This window comes from Candoia aspera, chromosome 2 (genome assembly GCF_035149785.1).
Source record: "Candoia aspera isolate rCanAsp1 chromosome 2, rCanAsp1.hap2, whole genome shotgun sequence".
NCBI classification, from domain to species: domain Eukaryota; kingdom Metazoa; phylum Chordata; class Lepidosauria; order Squamata; family Boidae; genus Candoia; species Candoia aspera.
This window is the reverse complement of record NC_086154.1, coordinates 46,889,188-46,914,465: the sequence shown is the minus strand read 5'-3', so window position 1 is coordinate 46,914,465 and position 25,278 is coordinate 46,889,188. Positions and strand designations below refer to the sequence as shown.

At 41.4% G+C, this 25,278-nt stretch overlaps 1 protein-coding gene across 1 annotated transcript; it reads left to right on the top strand.

The window, feature by feature from the left end:
* Positions 1-605: 605 nt before the first annotated feature.
* Positions 606-24,644, top strand: ABHD6 (abhydrolase domain containing 6, acylglycerol lipase). The gene is made up of 8 exons (XM_063291726.1): positions 606-752; positions 8,433-8,589; positions 9,629-9,742; positions 12,681-12,813; positions 13,789-13,946; positions 16,063-16,117; positions 17,459-17,559; positions 24,223-24,644. The coding sequence occupies exons 1-8, from the start codon at positions 634-636 to the stop codon at positions 24,397-24,399; spliced, it is 1,014 nt and encodes a 337-aa protein (XP_063147796.1). The 5' UTR covers positions 606-633; the 3' UTR covers positions 24,400-24,644.
* Positions 24,645-25,278: the final 634 nt, after the last annotated feature.

Sequence of the window (25,278 nt, the reverse complement as noted above, 5' to 3'; positions counted from 1 at the left end):
TCTGTGGTGAATGTTGCACTGATAGTTTTTGGAGCTTGCTCTGTGTTTGAAATACGTTGTGTAGATGTAAATCATAAATGCAGCTTTGCAAACTATTGTACGTACTTTAATTAGTAATTGAACAGATATAAGTAAAACTAACTGTTGAATAATTTAATGTTTTATCTGGCAGTTTACAGGCTGTACATTTTTTTACTATGGTCTCTTCATTGGCTGGGCACTGAATTTGGCTGAATCCTGCATCCAAAATGGAATGGGCAAGTCATAGGGGGAAATGGGGAATTGTGGATTTCAGTAATCAACAGATTATCCTCAGTCCAGGTTGATTTTGTGATTGGGTCCCCATTGGTCACTGAATTTCTCCTGTAGATGTCTCCTGGGATCAGTGTCCCCCTTTACTCAGTCGCCTTCTTTCTTTTTAATCTTGGAATTTAACTGGGGGGAGTCACTATTAACCCAGAACACTTGAAAAAGAGAACTGATAGGGTAGCTCAGAAGTATTGTCCAAGATCCTGCACAACATCTGTTCTACACCTTTGCCTTCAGGCTTTTGTTGCTTGCGTATTTTAAGACTTGTATTTCCACTTCTTTTATCTATGCAGGTAAAGAAAGCAGAACTGTGAAGAGGGCAAGATGGATCTTGATGTGTTAAACATGTTTGTAATAGCGGGAGGCACTTTGGCTATCCCCATTTTGGCATTTGTAGCGTCCTTCCTCCTGTGGCCTTCAGCGCTGATCAAAATATATTACTGGTAAGACTTCAGTTCTATTTGGCATAATCATATCTGTTTCTGTTGCTTTTATAGAATGAATATGCAGCTGCCTGTATTTACTTAACTAGAATGAACAAGCCACGATTTCTTTCAAAGAGTGTTCTTGCCTTCTGCCTTTCTGTCTGGTAGTTGCCTTCTTAGCACTGCAAATCCTAAAAGCCAGGGATTATGGAACAGTGTCCAGTATAGAATGATGTGCTTGCAGTGGGAAGAAGTAAGAGAATGAACCTCTAGGGTACATATTGAACCTATTGGAAACATGAAGCTCTTTACCCTCCTACCTGCTCATCAAAGAATATTGAAAGACGTCGTTTCTCAGCTCAGCAACTTTAAGATGTGTGGAGTTTATGCTGGCTGGGGAATTCTGGAAATTGAATTCCACACATCTTAAAATTACTGAGGTTGAGAAACACTATTGTAAGGCACCAGTTACCTGGATGTTGAAACCAGCCTGGTTAAGTAGTGTTCTTGAAGCCTGGTACATATATTCACCTAAAGGCAATTTCCTATAGGCATGATGAGAAAATCTGACGTTATGCCTAACATAACATAACCAGTGACAGGCAGTCATTTCTTTCTGGGGAGTTCATCTGCGTGTAGGAAGGTGCCTTATATGAGATTCGGTGTTGCATTCATGTGGTGGTCCATGTTATTGTTCTGATAAGCCACTAATATTCCAGAATTTCAGGCAGAGGTCTCCTCTGTACTCTGACCCTAAAATCCCTTTATCTCAAGGAGGTGACGATTGAACGAAGCACCTTTGCCAAGCAGGATAGCCTTCTTCCACTCAGCAGTGGCTTTTCTCCAATTATCTACTCATAGGGCAGGAGTGGGCAATTATTTTACAGTTAGGCCTGTAGGTATGCATAATAGGCAACAGGGTGTTAGAATATTTTAACCTCCTGTAAAATTATTGCTACTGTTAATGCTCAGTTAGTACAATACAGAATTCTCTTAAGAGCATGCATTTATTCTTGGTTGCTAGGCAGTAGATTATTACCTAGGTTACTTTGCCTGAATTAGGAAACTAGATCTCCAGGAGTAAAGATGTCAGAAGATCATTTTCTGAATGGGGACAAATTCTTTACCAAATGGAGCCATCCACAAGTTATTTTAAATGATTAAGCAGGAATAAAATGGGATCAGAATCTCATCTTTGTTCATTTTAGCAAAAGGAGAATTACTGAGGAAGGAACATGGAAGAGAAAGTGAAGGAGACATCCTGATCATTCTGTGGACAAGGGAAAAGCAATGTTATTGTGAAGCATGGAATGGAAACATGGGAATTGGTTCTCCATCTCACATGTGTAACACCAGTCAACATAATGCTGCTGAGAGCACTGTGGGATTCTCTTGTGCCTAGTTGAGAGAGACTTCCCTTGTGAACAATTCCTGCTGGGTTGTATGTCAGTAATAGCTGCTTTTTGTCTTTCTCTCACCATTGTTCGTCCATGCATAGATTTTCTGTTGCTCCATCAGAAAAGCCAAACAGCTGAAAATCGACACCATTCTCTTGAATAAGGCTATCTGCAGGAAATTAGACAGCTTCACTGTGAATGTTTTGATAATAACACTCAGTACTGTGTTGGATTCAGACTTAATATTATCTAGAGTAGACTTACTGCAATTAATAGGATTTCAGTTGGCCATGACTAATCTGTATCTTTCCAATTTCAGTGGGTCTATTTTTAGAATACCCAAGTCTGCATTCAGTCCAGTGTAATGCAGTACATTATCTTGCCTTTTTTTGTCTTTCCATCCGCTGTAGAAAGTAGTGTACCCAACTGTTTTTGTTTGGGAGTTGCCTTTTTTCTTTTTGGTTGCTTAGATCTTTGAGACAGGGGTAGGTTGTACTGAATTGATATCACCAGTGGAGGATGGGGGCTGGAAGTCTCTGCCTCATTTTTGGAAGTGTTGGGATGTTTTAATGAATTTTAGTAAAATAGATTGGAGACCAACACATTTTTTTGGTGCTTACTTAATTGCATTGCCAAGATTCAGCAGCTCATTCAGAAGTGGGGGCTGGGAGGCTGTCTATAGCTCCTGAGTAAAAGATAAATAGACGTGGGTACAGATATATGATGCACAAAAATGGTGTTTGGGAATTACAAATAACAGTCAGTACTTGTAATATCTGCCAATTCACCTACAGGTAGTCCTTGCTTAACGACCACAGTTGAGGCTGGAATTTCAGTTGCTAAGCAATGCAGTTATTAAGTGAGGCATCATATGACCGGACCTGATTTTATGACTATTTTTACTGCGGCTGTTAAGCAAATCATGGCAGTCGTTAAGCAAATTGTTGCAGTTGTTAAGTGAATCACTGGTTCCCTATTAATTTGGCTTGTCAGAAGCCGGCTGGGAAGATCACAAATTATGATCACATGACTGCAGGATGCTGCAACCGGTCATAAATGTGAGCTGGTTGCCAAGTGCCCAAATCACGATCACGTGACTGTGAGGTGGTGCGACGGTTGTAACTTTGAGAACAGGTTGTAAATAACTTGTTTTAGCCCTGTCGTATCTCCAAACTGTCGTTAAATGAATGGTCATTAAGTGAGGACTACCTGTACTACTTGGCTGTCATGAATGTTCTCCAGAAGAAGACATCTAGAGGTTGCTACATAGGGACCTGCATTTGTGTTTTGTTTTACTTGGCATTATTTCCAGCTCCCATTTTTGCTCTGCTATGACTGATTATGTCACAAGAAATCTAAACCATTGCTTTATATTCCATGTCTCTTTTTTGGGCTGGTAAGAATTTAATTCCTTTATTTGAAATATTTTTTTCTCCCTCAATTCCTTTTCCTATTCCTTCTTTAAATTTGTAGGGAATTTTTCCACCATCACCACTGGACTCAATGGGGAAACAACTGGCATTAATTCTTCTTTATATTTTGCCCAAATCCTTAAAATAGATTTTAAAAAGGGGTTCTCAGCTCTTTCCAGCCATTTCTTAATTGGTTTATTAAAAAATACATTTTCCAATTTCCATTCCAGTTGTTGTGTTTCCATCTCCATCCAATTCATCTCCCTTTGTCCTACCATTCCATCTATAATATACCTTACTTGATTAAATGTGTAATATAATCTTAAATTCAGGGGCCCTAGTCCTCCAACTTTTTGAGGCTTATACCATCTATTTTTATTCACTCTTGCTTTCTTATTTCCATTACAAAAATTATTAAACATGGTTTGCCAACTCTTCATCTCTATCTCTGATACTTTAATTGGTAACATCCTAAATAAGAAATTTATTCTAGGTAAAATCTTAATTGCTATTCTGCCAAACCATGATAGTTTAATTTTCCTATGTTCCTCCAACTTCTTTTTAATCTCTCGCTTTAATTTATGGAAATTTTCCTTTTCTAAACTATCTAGTTCTCTTGTTATATTTATTCCTAAATATTTTATTTAATTCTTTAACTTAATATTTATTTTATTATTACTCATAAACCATCACTCTCCTCTTACTGTAATTAAATAACATCATTTCTGATTTAGACCAATTTATTTGGAGCCCTGTCATTTCCCCAAATTCTCTCAAATGTCCTTCTATTCCCTCCAAGGACTCCAGGGGGTTTTCAATAGTTAATAAAGTGTCATCTGCAAACAAGCAGGATTGGGTAAAAGAAATTAATAGTACAGATCGAATAAGAGCGGTATTAAGGGGAAGAAAGATATCTTGGCTTAATTGTATACAATTAGAGAAATGGGCTAAGAAGTGGATAAATGAAAATAAAGAATGTAGAGGCTATACAAGATTTAAGAAGATGATTTTAGAGAGAGAAGATAAAGAAGAAAATACAGTTATAAAAGGTGAAACAAGTGAAATTTATAAGGTATTATTAGAAATTGAAGATCAACAGGATTATCTTAAATCGGTATGGGATTATGATTTAACACAACAAATAAATAATCAGAGTTGGGGGAAGATATGGGATATGTGTATTTTAAAAACTATGTCTATAAGGATAAAGGAATTTTTTTTTAATTGGTTTGGAGATGGTACTTGACACCTGTAAGATTAAATCAAATAGATAAGAAATATTCAGTATTATGTTGGAGGGGATGCCAGGAATCTGGCACTTACCTCCACATGTGGTGGAGTTGTAAACAGGTACAGAAGTTTTGGCAATTGGTATTTAAAGAGATAAATGGGATAACTGGGATAAATTTGGAGGTATATCTGGATATAGCATTGCTATCAATATATGACAAGGTTAGATGCACTCAAGCTTCTATAGATTTAATTACAAATCTATTGACGATGGCAAGATTAACGATAGCTAGAAAATGGAAGGTAAAAGGTGATTATCAAATAGAGGAATGGTATAAAGAAGTGTGGGATATTGCAATTAATGATAAGTTAACGAGTAATATTAAAGTTAGAAGGGGGTTACAGAGTCGAAATTATTTTGCATAGATATGGAATATATTTGTAGAATTTGTTTTATTAAAAGGGAAAGGATATACACTTTCACAAGGATTATAATATTTCTGGAAAGAGGAATGATTAAGTAAAATATTGGTCCTGGGGGTGGGGTGCACATTCTAAGGTTTTACATTATAATTATAATTACTAAATTTATATGTAAAAGTAATAGAGGTTGGATATAAATTTATAAAGCTATGGATATATGTGTTTAATAAAATAAAAAACAAAACAAAAAAGGAATTTAATTCTTAGGCTGATTGCTCTGATTTAGATGCTCTCCCACGATCAAATGAAATTAGAGACAGAAGTGTTCAGTGACAGTGCCACCCTCCTTTTTCTCAACCTCACAGTCAGATGTGTTTGTGTCCTAGCTCAACTTAATCAGGTGGCTTCCAGATGTGTGTGGGAAATTCTTGGAGTTCCCAGCCAGGAAATCTAGGAGTTGTAATCCATTATTCCTGGAAGCACTAGGTTAGGAAAGCCGCTTTCACCTGTTGCAGTATTGGACTTGGACATGTGAACTCTTTTGAAGATTTGTGAGGGAATCTTTTATTTATACAGATTACAGAATGCTTGGGGACCTAGGGAAAAATGGGCATTTGCTCCCTGCCTCCCCCAGCATTCCCACTGTGCATTGTTTCTCAGTGGAGATGCCTGATGGGTTGGCTTGAGTTTTTCCTTCTATTCTGTTCACTCACTTTGGTCCTCATTCTTCAGTGTTTTCCAGTGACTGCTGCAGCTCATATTGATACTGCACAAGAGGTAATGTCATCTTTGGAGGAATTAGTCTGTGATATGTCCCTGATATGTCCCTAACATGTCTACTTGCTAATATTTTGTTAATGCTGCAGTGCAGATAGGAAGCAGCTATCTTAACTATGTTTGAAGAGTATAAATCAAAAGTACCTTTGGTCTGTCTCATCTGCAGGCCTTGAGGAGAATGTTGATGTGGAGCATCCCTCTTAAGATACAGATTAGGAACAAATTCTCCCTGGTGTAAAGAAAAACTTATCCAGACTCAGGACGTGATGTTATAAACCTCAAAGCAGGACCTCCAGGGTACAAAAAGTGATTGAGGTCATATGCCTTAGGTGATCTCAGTCCTTTGGATACCACTCATTTAAAGGCAGCCCTATCAGATACATCTTAAACTGCCTGTGGTATCCCAGAGATCAAGTGTTCTGGTGGATAGTATTTGGTTGGGGTTTGGGAACAATGAGTTGAGATTCCTGCTGATTTACCCTTCCTGACCCTCCAGACAGCTTTATAGTTCCCATTTGTGCTATTGATTAATTTAATGGCTCTTGCGAGGGCAAGTGTGTGATGATTGAGTGGTAGAGCTGCCGATCAAAGGCTGATAACATTAGTTTATATTCCAGCAGGAGGAGTGAACTGTAGAGGGGTATTTGGGATGTCTAGTGCTGTGAGGAGGGCTCAGAATTTTAACAGGGGCATCTTCAGGGGCAGGGGGCCAAAAAAGCCAAGATGGCAGCCATGACTACGTGATTAAAGCCCTGTACCTTTTTTACATGTATCACATGCACAATGCTGATATAAAGGAGGCAGGGCTACAATAGCCACCATCTTGACTTTTTTGACCCACTCACACTTTCGATACGCTTGGAGACCCAGCTTGGGAATACAGTACATCTCCCTGGCAGGGAGGCAAGTTAGGGATGCTTTTATTGCTAGTGTTGGTTAATATTGACTGGATGTAGACAATTGTTTAAAGCCCCTGTTACTCAGTAAGTAAAACTAAATAACTAAAGTCCATTTGTTATTTGTTCCTATGTTATCAAAGTATCTGTGCTATCCCACATCTTCCCTACCCAGTTCTGTTCCTTAGAGACTTAAAGAATTTCTAAACCAGCAATGGGGTTTAGTGGTGTCAGCAGAACAAAAGCATAGTAAAGGAGAAGACCCCCATAACAAGGAGGGTATGAAACAAAAAAGGTATTTAAAAAAACTTGCTAACATGTCTAGGTAGGTAAAGTCCTTGACGTAAAGTCCAGTCGTGTCCGACTCTAGGGGGAGGTGCTCATCTCCGTTTCTAAGCCTTAGAGCCGGCGTTGTCCGTAGACACTTCCGGGTCATGTGGCCAGCATGATGACACGGAACGCCGTTACCTTCCCGCCAAAGCGGTACCTATTGATCTACTCACATTTGCATGTTTTCAAACTGCTAGGTGAGCAGGAGCTGGGACTAGCAACGGGAGCTCACCCCGTCGTGCGGTTTCGAACCGCTGACCTTCCGATCGGGAGCTCAGCGGTTTAACCCGCAGCGCCACCGCGTCCCTGATATGTCCCTAACATGTCTACTTGCTAATATTTTGTTAATGCTGCAGTGCAGATAGGAAGCAGCTATCTTAACTATGTTTGAAGAGTATAAATCAAAAGTACCTTTGGTCTGTCTCATTTGTTTCTGAATAAACATTACATCAGTGAGTTTGAATCCATGTTACTCATTTGCAAAATTAAAATAGTGACAAGATTACACTCTTAAAATACTAGAATATTTCAAAAGTCAGCCATTGGATATATATGGAATGATGACACTATATCCTCCATTTTCATCCTAGATGAAATGAATAAATCATATGTATGTAATTGTTTTCTAAGCATTTGATTAACTTATTTACAACAATTACAAAAAGCTTAAAGAAAAGCTATAGAGGGTCATGCCAGCTTGCTAGTGATGAGTCATAGGCATGGCTGAATCCAGGAAATGGACTGTAAGCCAGAGGTCAGGGCTGAAGAACAACCAGGAGGCACAGCCAAAGAGAAAGCTAGAAATCTGGATAGGAAAGCATTGAAGGCGCCAGATACATAAGCGTCCAGTGAGCACCCAGACAGATCAGTTTTGCATCAGCTACTCACACTGTGGTCCGGTGTCTTCTCTTACCATTCCAACTGCATTGGATATATATTTTATTTGCAATATATGATATTTATATTACCTCTAGAACAGTCAATATTTATAAAAGATTCTCAGCACTGAAGGAACCATTTTTGGTAAATTGACACTGGCAATGATTTTAAACCTTTTTTTGATTCCAGGATAATCACCATGCTGATTCAACAACATTTCCCTTGGTATAAGCATGCCATGGGGTGAATAGTGTTTGATCAATGGGAAACAGAAGAGAGGAGAAGCAAAACCAGTCCTGGACTGAATGCGTTGCATTGCAATTCTCCTTTGTCATGTTTTTTTGGTGTTACCAGGTATTGGCGTCGAGCCCTGGGCATGCAGGTGAAATATGCACATTGTGGTGACTACCAGTTTTGCTATTCCTACCGAGGAAGACCCAGCCACAGACCATCTGTACTTATGTTGCATGGGTTCTCAGCCCACAAAGATATGTGGCTTTCTGTAGTCAAGGTATGCGTCTGTTTCTCTGACAGTAAAACAATTCCACCTTGGAAGTCAAGTATCACCTGAGCAATGGAGGAGTTATTTTCAATCCTCTTTTTGGCGTAGCTGACTTACACTGTACTAAATGTGCTTATTGTGTGGCCCATGCTATTATCTCATCCTGCAATGGGATGACTGAAATTAACATGGAAAGTAGCTATGTGATATAACAATCCATATATGTGTGAGAACAGTAGGTTTGTATTCTCAAAGATAGTGTATCAACCACAGGGTTAAGATAATGTACATTTTGTCAGGATGGTCACCAGCTGGAAGCATGGATAAAAGAAGATACCTTTGCTTCTTCACCCATATGTTAAGGTAGGAAGGTAGATACCCTACGCAAACACACTTGGTTCTACTAGGCCTGTGGAAAATATGAACGGTCACTCATCTACATAACTGTCTTTCAGGTACAGATGTGGCTTCTTTTTGCTAAGTTTGGAAATGAATTACGATATTGAGCCTGGAAAAGCGGACATACTGATTTAGTTCTTGGGCCATAAAAATCTACTTAATGTGTCTTAAAAACTGCCATATGTTTGGGCACGTGGATTTTCATAAAGAACTTGAGGTTGATGAAGTGTGCGTGACTGTATTTTCTCTTGTAAGAAGACTTTTATGTTTTACAGTACAGGAGTAGAAACTAAAGGACCACATGTGGCCTACAGCCCTGGAATGGAACCTCCCAGTGGGAAAGAGTTGCCACTTCTTATTTTACAGAATGCTTTGTGCTGAGCCAAGCTGTGGCCAAGACATGGCTGTTCAACTCCATGGCTAGATTCTCATGTTGTGCTAGGCCAAAATACAGTTTGTGTAATTTTGGCTTAGCATGTTGTACAAACCCAGCCAATTACAATTGTTTTCAGTAAACCATTGTTAAATAAACTGTAGCTTAATATAGTATGTAAACCAGGATTGTATTACAATAATGGTCATAGGTGGAATATTGCTCAAGTTTGGTTTTGATGATAAAATATCTTCTGCTTCTGCTTGTTCTCCACAGTTTCTTCCAAAAAATCTTCACTTGATTTGTGTTGATATGCCAGGTCATGAGGGTACCACTCGGTCATCTCTCGATGACTATTCCATCTATGGACAAGTGAAAAGAATACACCAGGTAAAGTCTGCAGAAGTGCCCCCCTATATTGTTGCCGTCTTTTGGCTTGTTAGAGCTTCCAGTTTTGAAGTAATCAGGGCTTGAATGGGGAGGAGTATTTTCTATTATATTTGGGGGAAAAAAAGGTTACAACAGACTTCTGTATCCTAGTACTTTCTCTATGCATTGGACTGCAAGTCACATCTTTGCCAGTGTCTTTGCTATATTAAAACCCAGTTTAGTACAAGTGTTGCAGAAGCAAAGCACTGTTGGTTGTCAAGTGTTTCCTCTGAGGACGCCGTGACTTTATTTTGTGTGTGTCATAAAATAAATGGACTTCATTGTTTATAACATACTTGAGCAATATTGAAGGTTGCCATTTCCAGCATAAGTGCCAACATCTCCCTCCAGTTCTGACTTCTGGCTTTTCCAGGTGATAAATTATCAGCCAGCAATACAAAAGCACTGTCACCTCTTCTCAATTTTCCTGGTCATACGGAGTCTACAGCTAGTCTTTTGGGGTAAACCTGTAGCACTTCAGAAATTACTTAAGATGCCACTTTGGATGCTCAGTCAGTGCTGTTGGGAGAGAGATGTATCTGTCATTTATTTACTGAGAGAACTTTTATGATTACCTAGCTTATACGTGATCATCCTAGGCGGTTCATAGCAACATTCCATGAAAACAAAAATAAAATAAACCCACAAAACCTCACAAAGACATTGTACTCCCAGCACAATGCCACAACATCCTACCAACTCTACATTTGCTGGGCTCACTTCTGTCCTAGCCCAATGCCTGGGAAAAAGCCACTCTTCACAGCCCTCTAGAAGATAAATAGTGTGGGGACCCTCCAAATGTCAGTGGGGAGGCTGTTCCAAAGGGGTAGGACAGTCATGGACAAAAATAAAAATGTGCTGAGTCAAACAGTGTTATGCAGCCTGGCCCAACTTTCTCGGGGAGTTGCTGGGCCAGGACACCGTGGTAGGAGCCAGTGACACCTCTGAGCAGCCATTTTAAATTTCCCTGGCTGCCTGCCGCTGCTTCTGAGAAAACCTCCAAGTAAGGGGCGGGGCTGTCATTATCAGAGGAAATTGGTGGAGATACTTCATGCAGGGGGAAGGAGGGACAATTGCTCTTGGCTTGAGCACCCCACCACTTGCTGGTCAGTGGCCAAACTCCAAAAGTGGGTGGGGCCACTTTGAATTTATCTATTATTTTTAAATAGATTATTTGCCCTACAGAATATCAACGAACGGGAATGCAGCATCTTTTTGCATTTGCATCTTTTTGCATTTGCATCTTTCCTATATACTTGCATCCTTTCCTTTAAAAAAAGGGAAAAATAACTATCGCTAAACGATATGGGAGTTTGAGGGATGGAGGGGCAAAAGGCCAATATGGGCCACCATGGGTCTTCCTGGGCCATTCTTTTTACAATCTTGACTGACTGTGTTTGAGGGTTCTCTGCAGATTGGCCTTCGCGGGCAAACCCATCTCTAGTTGGCAGACAGCTATAAGTTGCATTTATAAATTACACTGCTTTGGATGGTTAGAGTGAATGTGCATACCTCCTCTTTACCTGCTGCATGGAGTTTCTTAACCAGAGTTGGATGTGTGTCCTGTGTGAATACAGAATGGTCATCATGAAACTATGAACCAGGAAGCCAGTTTGGTCTAGTGGTTAAGGCAATAGGCTAGAAACAGGAGACTGAGAATTCCAGTCCCGCCTTAGGCATGACAGCCGGCTGAGTGACCTTGGGCTAGTCCCTCTCTCTCAGCCCAACTCACCTCACAGGGTAGTGGTTGTAGGGAAAATAGGAGGAGGAAGGAGAATTAGGTATGTTCACCAGCTGGAGTTATTTATAAAAATAATAAAGGTGGGATAGAAAATAAAATAAATAAATAAAATGAATGATGCTTACTGGTTTCAGTTTCTGCCTAACTCTTAACTGGACCCAGTATAATCGATGTTCACCCAGTAGGCAGAATGACGCACCAGTTTTGAACAGTGGACTAGAAGAGACACAACTTGGATTAAGCCCCAGCTATCGCCCACACAGTCTGCTTCTCAGCATCCACTCTGTAGTGCTTAAAGCCTGTTTAGCTCTCTGGAGTGGCCAGCTGACTTCTAAATGCCTACACCACTTCTGTAGAGTAGTTGGCTGGTTTCTGACTTGAGAGTGAGTAGCAGTGGCATGGGGTACATGAGAGGCCACAAGGTGGGAGAGGGTTGTGCTGGGAATGGTGAGTCTTCCTCCTGGCTCAACACTGAGCCTTCTTCTGGCCTCAAGCACCAGGTCGTCTTTATACAACATGCTGAACCCTAAGATGACACTGACCTATGGTTAAGAAACCATAAAGGATGCAGGATAAGGAAGTGAGTCCCTTTGGGTTTACAGAGAGAGATCGAGATCTTAGTCCTAATAATTTTACAGTATTTTTAAAAGTCTTCCTGGTTAACTAAATGGCCTCTTTGAAATCACGCTTGACTTCTGGTGACTTTATGGGCATGTTCGTATACTTTTCTTGGCAGCAGTACATAAATGACTTGCAAGTGCTTTATTCCAGGATGCTTTTCTTTACTCAGTTTGGTACCCTGGAGGCCTCCCATCCAAGTACAGACCAGATTCGACCCTGCTTAGCTTCTGAGCCCAAACAACTTGGCCAGAAGCTATCACATCTTGAGATTTCAAAGGTCTAAGAGAACAGGATTTTGCCATTTTAAAACTTGCAGTGTTTGCTCTTTGGGGACATCTACCTCTTCCTGATCTAGCACAGCTTTTCATAAGCAACAGCAATTCTTCCTTAATTGAAAAAGAGCTAACAGAGTAAAGTAATTTCTGCATTCTTCACACTGCTTTGCCTTCACCCTGATCTTGAAATAAACTTTCCTAATCCTTCCCCAAGGTGTGACCTGCAGAATGCTGATGCATGGTCGCTCCTTTAATTTTTCAGTTTGTTGAATGTATCAGTCTGAACCGAAAGGCATTTCATCTGCTCGGAACTTCTATGGGTGGACATGTGGCTGGTGTTTATGCTGCTCAGTATCCAGCAGAGGTCTGCAGCTTAAGTCTAATATGCCCTGCAGGTGAGTGATGCAAAAGAAATCTGACTTCTGAGAAAGTAGTGAAATGCATTGGATGGGACTCAGAAAATGATGCTTGCATGGTAGATCCTAGGAAGAAGCGGATGAATTTCAGCCCTGATTTTTTGCAGTTCACTTTGTCCTTGGTTCAGAGAGGTCCTACGTACTTTTTTTTCTCTCCCTTTTTTCTGATTATTTTTTTGTCTCACCCCCATCCCCTTTTAGTTCAAGAAGCATGTTAAGCCTATTGAAGGAGCCTTCCCCAAGCTGGATGACTTCCAGAAGCATGGGCTTTAATTCCCAGAAATTTCACCAATGGCCATTTTGGATGAAGAGCTCTCAGTGTTGGGGAAGGTTGCATTAGAACATTTACAAGTTTATGTTGTAGTTTTGAAAGGGAAACGTGTTGCCTTAATATTTCAATGGTTTGTTTCTAAATTCAGTGTCACAACTTGGGATCCCGCTGTAGACCCTGTCAAAGGCTAGAGGGCCACAGACTGTGGCTCGAATATCATTTGTCATGATCTGACATCAGAAAGTAAAACATTTTGGAACACTTCTTCTCTCTTCCAAGGGCAGTCAGGGTTAGTGGAAATGGACACAGGTGAATCATTCTGGATCTTTCCTTCCCAGCTTGGTGTCCTCCAGATATGCTAGGCTGAGAATTTTGGGGGATTATGAAGCAACTTTTTCTACTGTAAATTTTACAGCAGAAGATGTTTTGTAAATGCTTACTGTATTCAACAATAGGCATACTTTAAATTGAATTTGTAGTTCCGTGCACTTAACGGAATTGCCAACTAAATCCTTAGGGGTAACGTTGTGTCAGGTCTTGTTGTCACTTCCTTTTCTTTTCTTTTTTTTCCTCCCAGTTTTTGTTTAAGAAATAAAGTTACGTATTTTCTCTGGCAGGGTCATTGGGAAAAATCCGTTGCTTTGTGATCTTAGCACACAATGCTTCTTCCCCTCTCGCTACAGGTCTGCCACAGTCCACAGAAGGAAAGTTTGTGAAACAGCTGAAGGAGCTGAAGAAGAATGACTGGATTGATCAGATTCCTTTAATTCCATCCACTCCGGAAGAAATGGCAGACATGTTAAAACTGTGCTCTTACGTTCGCTTCAAGGTGCCCCATCAAGTAAGCAAGTGGCATAATAGGAAGATATCTTTAACTAGGATTTCCCCCCCAAAATTAGTTGTTTTATTGTAGAATACAAATAATACATTGTAGAATACAAATAAAAACTAAGTGCAGTGGCGTGTCTATACAATATAAACTGAAAGCCGTTAACTCTGTGAGGGTTACATTAAATTAAACTTTTCAAATAGCAGACTTGTTAAGTATAATTTGTATGAACATAAGAGTTACTTACATTATACAATTGTTGCTTAATATAACATTGATTAGAATTTGCAAAGGGCCTTGAATTATTTTGTAATATGAAAAAAGTTCATGGTATGAACTAAATACTAAAGTCTCCACTGTATTAATATTTATTGTTATGTATCAGTAGTAACTAGAAATTTTATGGAACTCACAAGGCCACGTCTGTGTGCATTTTCTGGGACAGTGGCTTGATGCTGTCCGAAAAATTTAATTAATGCAGGATTTTGCAAATAGTACCTATTTGCCTGCAACTGAATGGCTTGAACTGATGATGTAGTAAAAAGGTGTGCCATGTGTACTTTTTAATACTGGATCTGTGTGCAAGAGCACTGCTAATCCAGGTTCAACAAGATACACTAAGGCACTCCACCCTGGCATTTTCTCTCTCTCACACATGCAGGTGTCCCCCACGTCCTGGCACACAGACATTACATGGTCCTTTCTATCCTTTTCTTGGCCAGCAACATTGCCACCTTTTCTCTCTTTCCTGTAACTTTTTAAGGTGTTTTGAGTGTACAGGATTGCAGCTGTGCTTAATCGTTTTGCTCTCCTGGAGTGGGGGCAGAGCAGGAAAAGCAGCATAGGGAAAGGCGGTTGGTTCTCCTCCCTTTCCCTCTCTCCCTCCTTAAAAAAGAAGCTGGAACTTCATTTTGAGGGGCCTGGATGGTGGGCTTCTGGATTTCTGCCTGGCGGTTGAGCAGTGATGATGTAGCTCCCTAAGTGACTTCTGTAGACATGAAAGGTTCCCAAAAGAATCAATGTTGTAACCCTGTTTTTGCCACGTATTTCGACAAGATGTAGAGAATTCCTGGGAGGGTTTATTGTAAGACTTGTGTCATCAGACTTGGGAATAGCATAGCTTTGCGAGCCTTCTATTCTTTCTAGGTTCTGAGACTTTCAGCTATGATATCAAATGCCATGAGATTGATGGAATTTTTCATCATTAACCTATAAGGCAAACCTTTGATAAAAGGTTTTTCCTTCCAGATATTAGCAGTTTGGGCTGCTTATCTTTGGATTGTAGCACATAAGAGGAGCAGAGTGAGGGATATAGGAAGCTGTTTTAAATGGAGTCATACTACTGAGTTTAACTGAGTGCCAGTGATTCTTCAGTTTCACACAGAAAGCCTTTGCCAGCTCTAACTGAAATACCAGGAATTAAGTTTGCAACCTACTGTGAACTGAGAGCCCTTGCCAACTTGTGAGAGCCATTTCATTTTTCCTCTAATTGATTCTGCTGTCCTGAACAGCCGTGTGGGTGTCAGGAAGAAAAGTGCTTGTTATGTGCTACATTGGAGGGAGAATTTTTTAAAAGGAAAAAATAAAAATAAAAGAATGGTACTATACAACCAATCTAAAAATTAGACTCTTCACTGTAAGTGCATGCAATCTGATTTAATTAAATATGTGGGTTATACAAGATCCACAATGTGAATGTGAAGGTTTATACAAAATCAAGATGTAGGGATGATTTTTTAATGGATGAAGCCTTGATTGACTTTTCTTGTTCCTAGCTATCTTTCTGATAGAGGATCTTAATTTTCCTATATGGAAGATATATTTTCCTTTTTTACTTACCAGGCATGTGAAACTCTTTTATGTAATATTCTCTAGTAATACAATAGGCCTCTGTTTTCCACATTTTTCTGCCACAGTTCTTTGCTGTCATAAGTCTTTAAATAGATTATCCCTTAATTGGGTTATTTAACACAGAGCTTGAAAACCTGAGTGTTCAAGGGCCTGATTGCCAGTAGATGCCCAGCAAGCTCCTGGAAATGAATAAATAAACAACAGAATGAGCTTTTTTATAAAGGGGGAATGGCATGCCCTGGCCTCATTTTTTAAATACCTCTTTATGTATTCATAGATTCTGCAGGGCCTTGTTGATGTTCGCATCCCACATAATGACTTCTACCGAAAATGTAAGTGCCTTGCATTAATTTTCTCTTGGATTTGAAACACACTTCAAGCATCTGCAGAGGGGTTCCAGAAGGGCAAATTGCTCTGCCCCTTTTGTACATGACATCACGTGTGTGTATCAGAGGGGCTGAATTTGCATTGTAATGGGACAATCTCATTTTGTCATTTTGATGAAATCATCAGATTCTGCTGATTCCTCTGATTGAGGACACTTGATTCATTTATTTATCAGTCTTTGCTTAAAAAATTCTAGCTTGCTTTTTGTTAATGAAACAATGCCTAAACAGGGTTGAGTGTTTGTTTATTTGACTTATATCCTGTCTTTTGTACATGAGCTCAAAGTGGCATACATAGTCCTCCCTCTTCCTGTTTTTTCCGCTGCAACAAGGTAGAGGTAGATTGGGCTATGACCAATAGTTGCCAAAATGTAAAGCACTTTAATATAAAAACAATTTTAGAGTTTCTTTAAAAAGTCTGCCTATTTAAAGAACTAGAATCCCGTAACACTGGATGGAAGCTCCATAACATAAAACATTTATGGTCAAAAAGAGGCCTCTAGCTCTGGAGCTGCTGGGCAGAAGAAATCTGAAGCTGGTGTTTAGCACATTTGATTTCTGAAGCCTCTGCTAACAAATGCTGGTGTGCTTCCTTTGTTCACTGTAATTTGGTTCTAGCTTTGAGTTACTCTCTCATTTCGAGGGACTACACAGGTTAAAAACTTTGACAATGATGCAGGGACTTTTTACCTGCCATTTCACTTCCTCCCCCTCACTTTTCTGTTGGTATAGAAATGAATGATGTGCAGCTAAGGGTGAACAGACCTGAGGCTGAGAAGGTCAAGGGAACAGTGGTTTCGGTTGCAACCACAGAAAACGTGTTTCATCTGTGTTTGTTCTTCAAGGAAAAGTAATTTTTCTGCACCAGAGTTAATCAGTGAATTAATGGCTGGGATTGTACCCAAACCCTCTTAGCTTAGTTACTGAATTAGCATATTTTCTGGGTATGCCAAATGCATTGAGTCATAAACTAAAGATTCATCCACATACCTACTTCGCCCTGGCACTGTTGGGTCTTCAACTGACCTTGTTAAGTATGTCTTGTGAAACCAGCCAGCAAATCCTCTGAAAAAGCTTTTGTGTGCTTCTGCCTGTGCAGGCTCCCCTCCCCCCCCCCCCCTGTAATTACTTTCCTTGTTTCTGCTGTCTCACTGACAACAGTCTGTGGCCATTATTTTGTTTCTGGGTGAAAATCTTGAAGTGTGTTTCATCATAATCGGAATTCGATATTGCTTTTGGTGGACTGATTTCCTTCCTCTCCCTCACTTCTTTTTCTCTTCTGTAAAGTATTTTTAGAGATTATAGATGAAAAGTCACGAACTTGCCTTTCTGACAACATGAGCAAGATCAAAGCTGCAACACAGATCATCTGGGGAAAGCAAGATCAGGTACATCAGTTTCCCTTCTGGTTGTTTAATTGAGGCCAGTCTGTACTAGCTTTTTCTTTGATGCCTCATTCACTTACGAAACGCACATTGCATGCCCCAGCCTATTTTCTTTATTACATTTGCCTCACAATATTCTGTAGATGTTTTTCACCACATTATATTTATGATCATTTTTCTGTATGGTATTGAGTTCCGTGTTGCAATCCAGTGCCATTTTAACTCAGAAGATGAAGCAGTTAACTTACACAACCTGTCTCCCCAACTTTCTATTTGTAGTCTGAAAATTCATAGGCTCTCAGTTTCTCTCCCCTTTTCCAGGATATTATTTGCCACATTTTTTACATTTCTAGGCTCCCCTACTCCAAAACATCTCTGAATGGCTTCACAAACTAAAAACACACAAAAATAAAAAACAGTACCTGACAAAGCATCAAACATAACTGGTGTATGAAGGGAAACCCACCATATATGCTGGTCAAAAGACACACCACACCTCCACTACAGCCATCACTAAAAGGGGACCCACCCAACTCCCCTGGCCCCATGCCTGGGGGCGCAATCAACTTCAAAGATTGCCTAAAGGCAGGCAAAGTAGAGGCCATGAGGACCTCCTGGGGGATGCTGTTCCAAAGGGCAGGTGCAGCAACACCAAGGCTTCCTGGGGCCTGCTGAATAGTACTCTTTAACTGATGGGACTTGGAGCAGGCCAATTCTGTTGGAGCAAATAAAACAGGTAGATACTACAGAAGACAGGTAACTAAGCTCTATAACCATATGGGACTTTATGTATAGATAGCTAGCATCTTGAACTGCACCTGGAAGCCAATCCACAACCAGTGCAGCTCACATACTGGGGTGTTACATGGGCAAAGTGAGGCTTGCCCATTCCTGCTCATGCTTCTGCATTCTGGACCAGCTACAGTTGTGGCCTTTGAGGGCAGCCCCATGTAGTCTGCATTGCAGTAGTCTGACTGTGAGGTGACAAAGGCATGAGTGACCATGAGGAGGGCCTCTTGATCCAAGAATGGGCACAACTGGCACACAAGCTGAAGCTGTGCAAAGCTGCTTCCTGAATCCACCTAGATTGTCCAACCTGTCAACCCCAAGAGTGGGCCGTCCCCAGATTCCCACCATATTTCCTGCTGCTCATCACACCATTGATGGTAGCACTCCACCCTTATCTCCCTCCATCTCAGCCATTTCAATTTTCTTTTCTCACCAGTGTGTGTGGAAAAAAACCTTGTCTGCTCTAGATCAGCACTTTCCCAGACCAGTTTATTGCCTTTTTTAGTACAGATGGTGTCTCTGGGTGATCATGTAACACGATGGCAGACCATGTTAGTTTCTCCACACAGCATTGCCTCAGAAAAAAAGAAAAAGTTGGGTCCTTGTTACCATGGGGATTATATTACAATTGCAGAGTCATTAAGGAGAGAGGAGAAATATTTTTTTTAGCGTGCATAAGAAAAGTAAAGTCTACCTTGAGTTGAGTTCATTCCTGTAACTACATGGACTTGTCATGCTTTGTTTATGAGTATACTAAAGAATGTTGGCATTGCCTTCCTTTGGACTTTTTTTGACTGCTCTAGTGGTGGGATTTCCTGGTGGTTTGTCATCCAAATATTAACCAGGGCAGACCTGCTTAGCCTTTCAAGATCAGCCAAGATTGGGCAGGTGCTGTCAGCTCTTCATAGTGTAAAATGTGTAAACTAGTCTGCACTGTTGTAATGATTGCCTATTCTGACAGGTTCAGTCTCACAAGCAGGTGCTTAAGGATAACTGATTTATTGAAAGAATAGTGTGCAAATACAAAGAAAGCTGAGAATGAGCAAAAGCGTGCCAAATACAAACTAAAAACCCTCGCTTCAAACCCGGTCCCGCCCCTTGCTCCCGCTTAGCAACCACCCCTTCCCAGGTGTTAGCAACCGTCACCCACATCGGCCTGAGAAAGTAACCTTGAACACAGTCAATAACCCAAACATACATTCCACAGTTACAGTAAGGAGATTACAGCCTGGCACGGCTGGAAATCTCCACTCCGCAAACACGGATCAGGAAAGTGACATGAGAAACGTTACGATGTATTCAGAACATTGAAACGATGAACATGACATACCGCCCCCCTTAAAAAAAATGCGAACCTAAGGAGCGGGCTTAGTAGGATAGGCAGCATGGAAACGGGCCACTAAACGAGGGGAGTGAACATTGCGGGCAGCAACCCACTCGGGATGAGGGAAATGTTTCCATCGGACCAGGTATTGCAAAGTAGAACGAAGACGTCGAGAATCTAGAATCTCCTGGACTTCGAAGTGTTGCTGGCCATCAATCATAACGGGAGCAGGTGGTGGGGGTTGCGGATGCCAGCGATCCGAGTGGTGAAAGGGTTTGAGCAAGCTGCAATGAAAAACGGGATGCAAACGTTTAAGATTATGAGGCAAATCCAACTTAAAAGTCACAGGATTAATTTGGGCCACAATAGGAAAAGGGCCCACAAACTTCGGTGCCAACTTCTTAGAAGGTTGCAGAGATTTAATAAATTTTGTGGAGAGGTAAACTTTATCTCCAACTCTGAAGGGTGGCTGAGGTGCCCGTTTGGTGTCAGCAAAGTGTTTGTAAGCAGCTTGGGCATCGGCAAGAGCTTGTTGGATTTTAGGCCAGGAGTCCCCTAGATGCGCTGCCCAGTCTACAGGGGACGAAGGAGGAGAGGTTGGGTGAGGCAGTTCAGGAATGGGCACAAAATCTCGACCAAAGACAGTGCGAAATGGCACCTGACCAGTGCTCTGATGCACTGCATTGTTGTAGGCGACTTCAGCAAAGGGCAGTAGATCGACCCAATTATCTTGTTGATAGTTAACAAAAGCACGCAAATATTGCTCCAGTGTGGAATTAAGCGCCTCTGTAGATCCGTCAGTCTCAGGATGCGACGCAGTGGACAGCGCTTGTTTAGTGCCCACCAATTTCATAAAAGCCCGCCAAAATTGGGAAGTAAATTGTGTGCCTCTGTCAGTCACCAAACGGGAGGGGCTCCCGTGGAGTCTGTACATGTGTACAAAGAAGAGGCGGGCTAGTTGCTGTGCTGAGGGGATGGAAGTGCATGGAATGAAATGGGCTTGTTTTGAGAAAAAGTCTTTTACAACCCAAATTACAGTCTTTCTCTGGCTTGGAGGTAAATCCACGATAAAATCCATAGAGATCTCCTCCCAGGGGTGAGAGGGAGTGGCCACTGGTTGGAGCAACCCTTGGGGCTTACCAACCTTCCGTTTAGAGCCAGCACATACAGGACAGGAGGCAACATAGTCTTTAACATCCCGCCTTAGCGTTGGCCACCAGAATTGGCGTCTAACCAAATGGAGTATTTTAACAAACCCAAAATGCCCAGCCAGTTTGTCATCATGGGAACAGAGCAAAATGTCTTTGTGCAAAGCCTCAGGCACATAGAGACGATCGTTCTTCCAAGCAAACTCACGGTCAAAAGTAACATTGTGTAAATTTGCTTGCAACCAAGTGTCAGATTTCAATTGGGAAAGAAACTGTTGTTGCAAGTCAGAGGGAATTGGCAGACGTCCCGGACGGGGTGAAAGTGAAGCGTCTGGTTGTTGCGCGCGAGTCTGGCTGCGGGTTACAGCTGCCAGGCTCAATTGCGGCTCTGTCCATAGTGTACCTATCACATCAGGCACAGTGCTAGAATCTTGGGGTCTGCGGGAAAGTGCATCAGCCAGAAAGTTTTTCTTTCCCAGAATAAATTTTAGCTTGAAATCAAAACGGCTGAAGAATTGAGCCCATCTGATTTGCTTTGGGTTGAGCTTACGAGGTGCACTGAGTGCTTCGAGGTTCTTGTGGTCAGTCCAAATCTCGAAAGGGTGGGTAGCCCCCTCCAACAAATGGCGCCAAGTGTCTAAAGCAGCTTTAACAGCAAAAGCCTCTTTCTCCCAAACGTGCCACTGCCTTTCAGTCTCAGAGAATTTACGGGAGAGATAAGCACAAGGCTTCAAACATCCCGACTCATCTGCTTGTAGCAGGAGCGCTCCAATGGAGAAATCAGAAGCATCCACTTGCACCACAAATGGCTTGCTAGGATCGGGATGCTGTAGAATGGGTTCTGCTGTGAATAGCTTTTTTAGCTTGTCAAAAGCCACCTGGCATGCGGGCGTCCATTTCGACAACGCCCCTGGATTCTTTGCCCTCCGTGTGTTCCCTTGCCCTTTAGTTTTAAGTAACTCAGTGAGGGCCGACGCTATCCCCGCGAACCCCTGGATAAACTGCCGATAATAGTTCACGAATCCGAGGAAACTTTGGAGCTGCCGACGCGTGCGTGGTGGCTCCCATGCTAGAATCGCTTCAATCTTAGCTGGATCCATTTCAATACCCTTGTCTGAAATTCTATAGCCCAAATAGTCAATTTGAGATTTATGAAAAGCACATTTGGACAATTTAGCATACAGTTCAGCCTTTCTCAGCTTGCTGAGCACTTGTCTAAGCAGTTTTATATGTTCTTCCATTGTTTCAGTATAGATTAACACATCATCCAAATACACCAAGACCCCTTTGAATAAATGGTCATGCAAGACCTCATTGATCAGTTGCATAAAAACCCCAGGCGCTCCCGCCAGCCCAAAAGGTAACACTTTATACTGAAAAGAGCCCAGAGGACAATTGAAAGCAGTTTTCCATTCATCCCCCTCCCGTATACGAATGCGGAAATATGCCTCCCTCAGGTCCAACTTGGAGAATATTTTCCCCTTCGCCAGATGTGATAACATGTCTTTGATCAACGGGACGGGATATTTATTCAATATTGAGACTGCATTCAATCCACGGAAATCCATACATAATCTCAAAGTCCCATCTTTCTTTGGTCTGAATAGAACAGGAGCACCCACTGGAGAACTGGCTGGTTCGATAAAACCCCAGGCTAGATTTTTATCGACAAACTCTCTTAGCGTTGCCAGTTCCTTCTGGGTCATAGCATAAATTTTTGGCTTAGGCAACTTTGCATTAGGGATAAAGTCTATGGCACAGTCAGTTTTGTGGTGCGGCGGTAGCTGATCCACTTCCTTTTCGCCAAACACATCTGCAAAGTCTTGGTATTGTTCCGGCAGTCCGTCTAGCGGACCAGTAAGGAGCTGTGGAGTTGTTGCTGCCGCCCTCCCCACCTCGCCGTTGTCCAACTCATCCCCCTCAGGGGCTTTGTAGAATCCATCTGCAAAAGTCACAGTCCTGTGCACCCAATTTATGTGTGGGTTCTGCTGAACAAACCAAGGCATCCCCAAAATGACAAACGGACCCCCACAGGAGCTACCACAAAAGGCAGTTTCTCCCAGTGGCTTCCCATTTGCAATGCCACTCCACAGAGTGAGTCACCGGTTTCCCAGGTGTTAGCAACCGTCACCCACATCGGCCTGAGAAAGTAACCTTGAACACAGTCAATAACCCAAACATACATTCCACAGTTACAGTAAGGAGATTACAGCCTGGCACGGCTGGAAATCTCCACTCCGCAAACACGGATCAGGAAAGTGACATGCGAAACGTTACGATGTATTCAGAACATTGAAACGATGAACATGACAACTGTGTTGTTTTCAAGGGTATTTTATGTAAACTATCTAGCATGTGCACTACTGAAACCAAAACGAAACATCTCCATCTTAGCCTGGATACAGTTTTGTTTGGAGGAAATGCCATGGGAGAGCACAGCAATAATACCAGGGCCCTGATTCAAAGACCGATATAAGCTCAGCATGTGGGCACACCCTTTAAGCTCTACTCATTTGGATGGAGACAGCAGATCTGCTTCTGTACAATCTGATACCTGGAAGGGCTAATGTGGTGGAAGTGAATGAGGCAGCCCAGGTAGAAGAGCTCCATAAACTGGATGGAAACCCCTACACTTTTATTATTAAGCTGGGCAGGGAGATGGAGGATAGCATGGAAGAAGGGCAGGATTGGGGTGAATGTCAAGTCACCATCTGTTACATTCTTCTTGGGAGCAAAGATACCATTTACCACAAAGCTCTAGTTAGTGAGAGAGATGTTGCCATGACAATGAAAAGGAGTGAAGCTATTCTCTGACTTGCAAGCAGGCTTAAGAAAATAGCTAACAAATGTGACTGCAGGAAGGAAATGATGGGACAGTGAAAAAGCAGGAGGAAATGATTGCAAAGAGGGGGAAATGATTTTATGTGAAGGAAATGGGGGGGAGGGGAAAGAGGGAAGAAATGGATGAGCCAGTATGAGAATGGGTCTAAGTATATAATGATACGCAGTGCAACAAGTCATAGTCTCCAGCGGCCTTTCTTCAAAATCCCTAATTCTTGACTAGAGCCCATTTCTTTCTTCTGTCAACCACCCCAAACTGGAACAAGCGTGAACAATCTCCCACAGCCTGCAGTGTTTTTGAACCATGAGAACTGGGCAGTAAAAGCTATTTCACATGTCAAAATATTTCATGGAGCACAACAATTCCATTTATGAAAAGAAGCGTAAAAATTGTGGCCAATAGTATTACATTTCTTGCCTTGCTGATTGCTTTGCGTAGCCAAATTCATCCCTTTGTAAGCCAAAAGTGGCACTGAGGCAGCTCGGAGGATCCTGCTGAATTAGGGGACGCTGCTGCATTGCCATCATGGGGGTCACTTTTTCATGCTATCTTTTCCTCTCTAGGTACTGGATGTTTCAGGAGTGGACATTTTAGCAAAGTCAATCCCTGATGCCCAAGTACATATTCTGGAGAATTGCGGGCACAGTATAATCGTGGAACGGCCCAGAAAGACAGCAAAGCTTATTCTGGATTTCTTAACCACTGTACAGAATGCTGAGAATAATAAGAAACTGGCCTGAACTTTTCCTGTGAGGTGGAACCCTTAAGCCTAAATGTTTCAGTTGGGAGGAAATACTGCTAATTTAATCAATTCTCAGGGATCTTATTATACAGAACTTGGTGATTGTGCCAAAATCCCTGAAGAAATCTGAATAATTCATATATTTAATTTAGAAGTCTTATCAGTGCAATGACTCTGGGATACTGAACAGCTTTCACATATATCTGCTAATGATAAAGTCTAATAAAAATCTGCATTTCTAGATATTTTGAGGAATAGTGAAAGACTTATAAGGTAGATTTATAACCCAGCTTTTTCTCCAAAAAACCAATCCTCTGCTGTTGATAACAATCACAAATTTTAAAATATCCAGTTTGTCCTGGATAACATGCTTACTAGCTAGGCAAAGTAGAAAAAAAGCACTGTCTTCTGTTGTTAGTGTGCCCCTTTCCCAGTCTATCTCTGGTAATGGTCCACTGAACTGTAACTCTAAACATCAGAGAAAAATTGCAAAAGGGGCAAATCCTTGTGGGACAGATTCTTACATGGGTTCTATGTTACCCAAAAAACGTGCATCTTGCCTTCCGTTTGGGCTTCACCTATGCCAGTGTTTCTCAGCCTTGGCAGCTTCAAGCTGTGTGGGCTTCAACTCCCAGAATTCCCCAGCCAAGATTCCCTCAACCTATGCAGTTGGGAAACACTGACTTATACAGCATATCAATAATATAATTATTGATATATTTATAAAAACTAAAATATGAAGTCAGGAAATTCTGTCTCATGGAATGCATTGGCCACTTCTAGGTTTATGCAGTGACTTCATGTGATCTGGCATAATACCTGGTTAATTGGAATGTAGATAGCAATCAATATTTATTTCAAATATGTAGGAAAAATG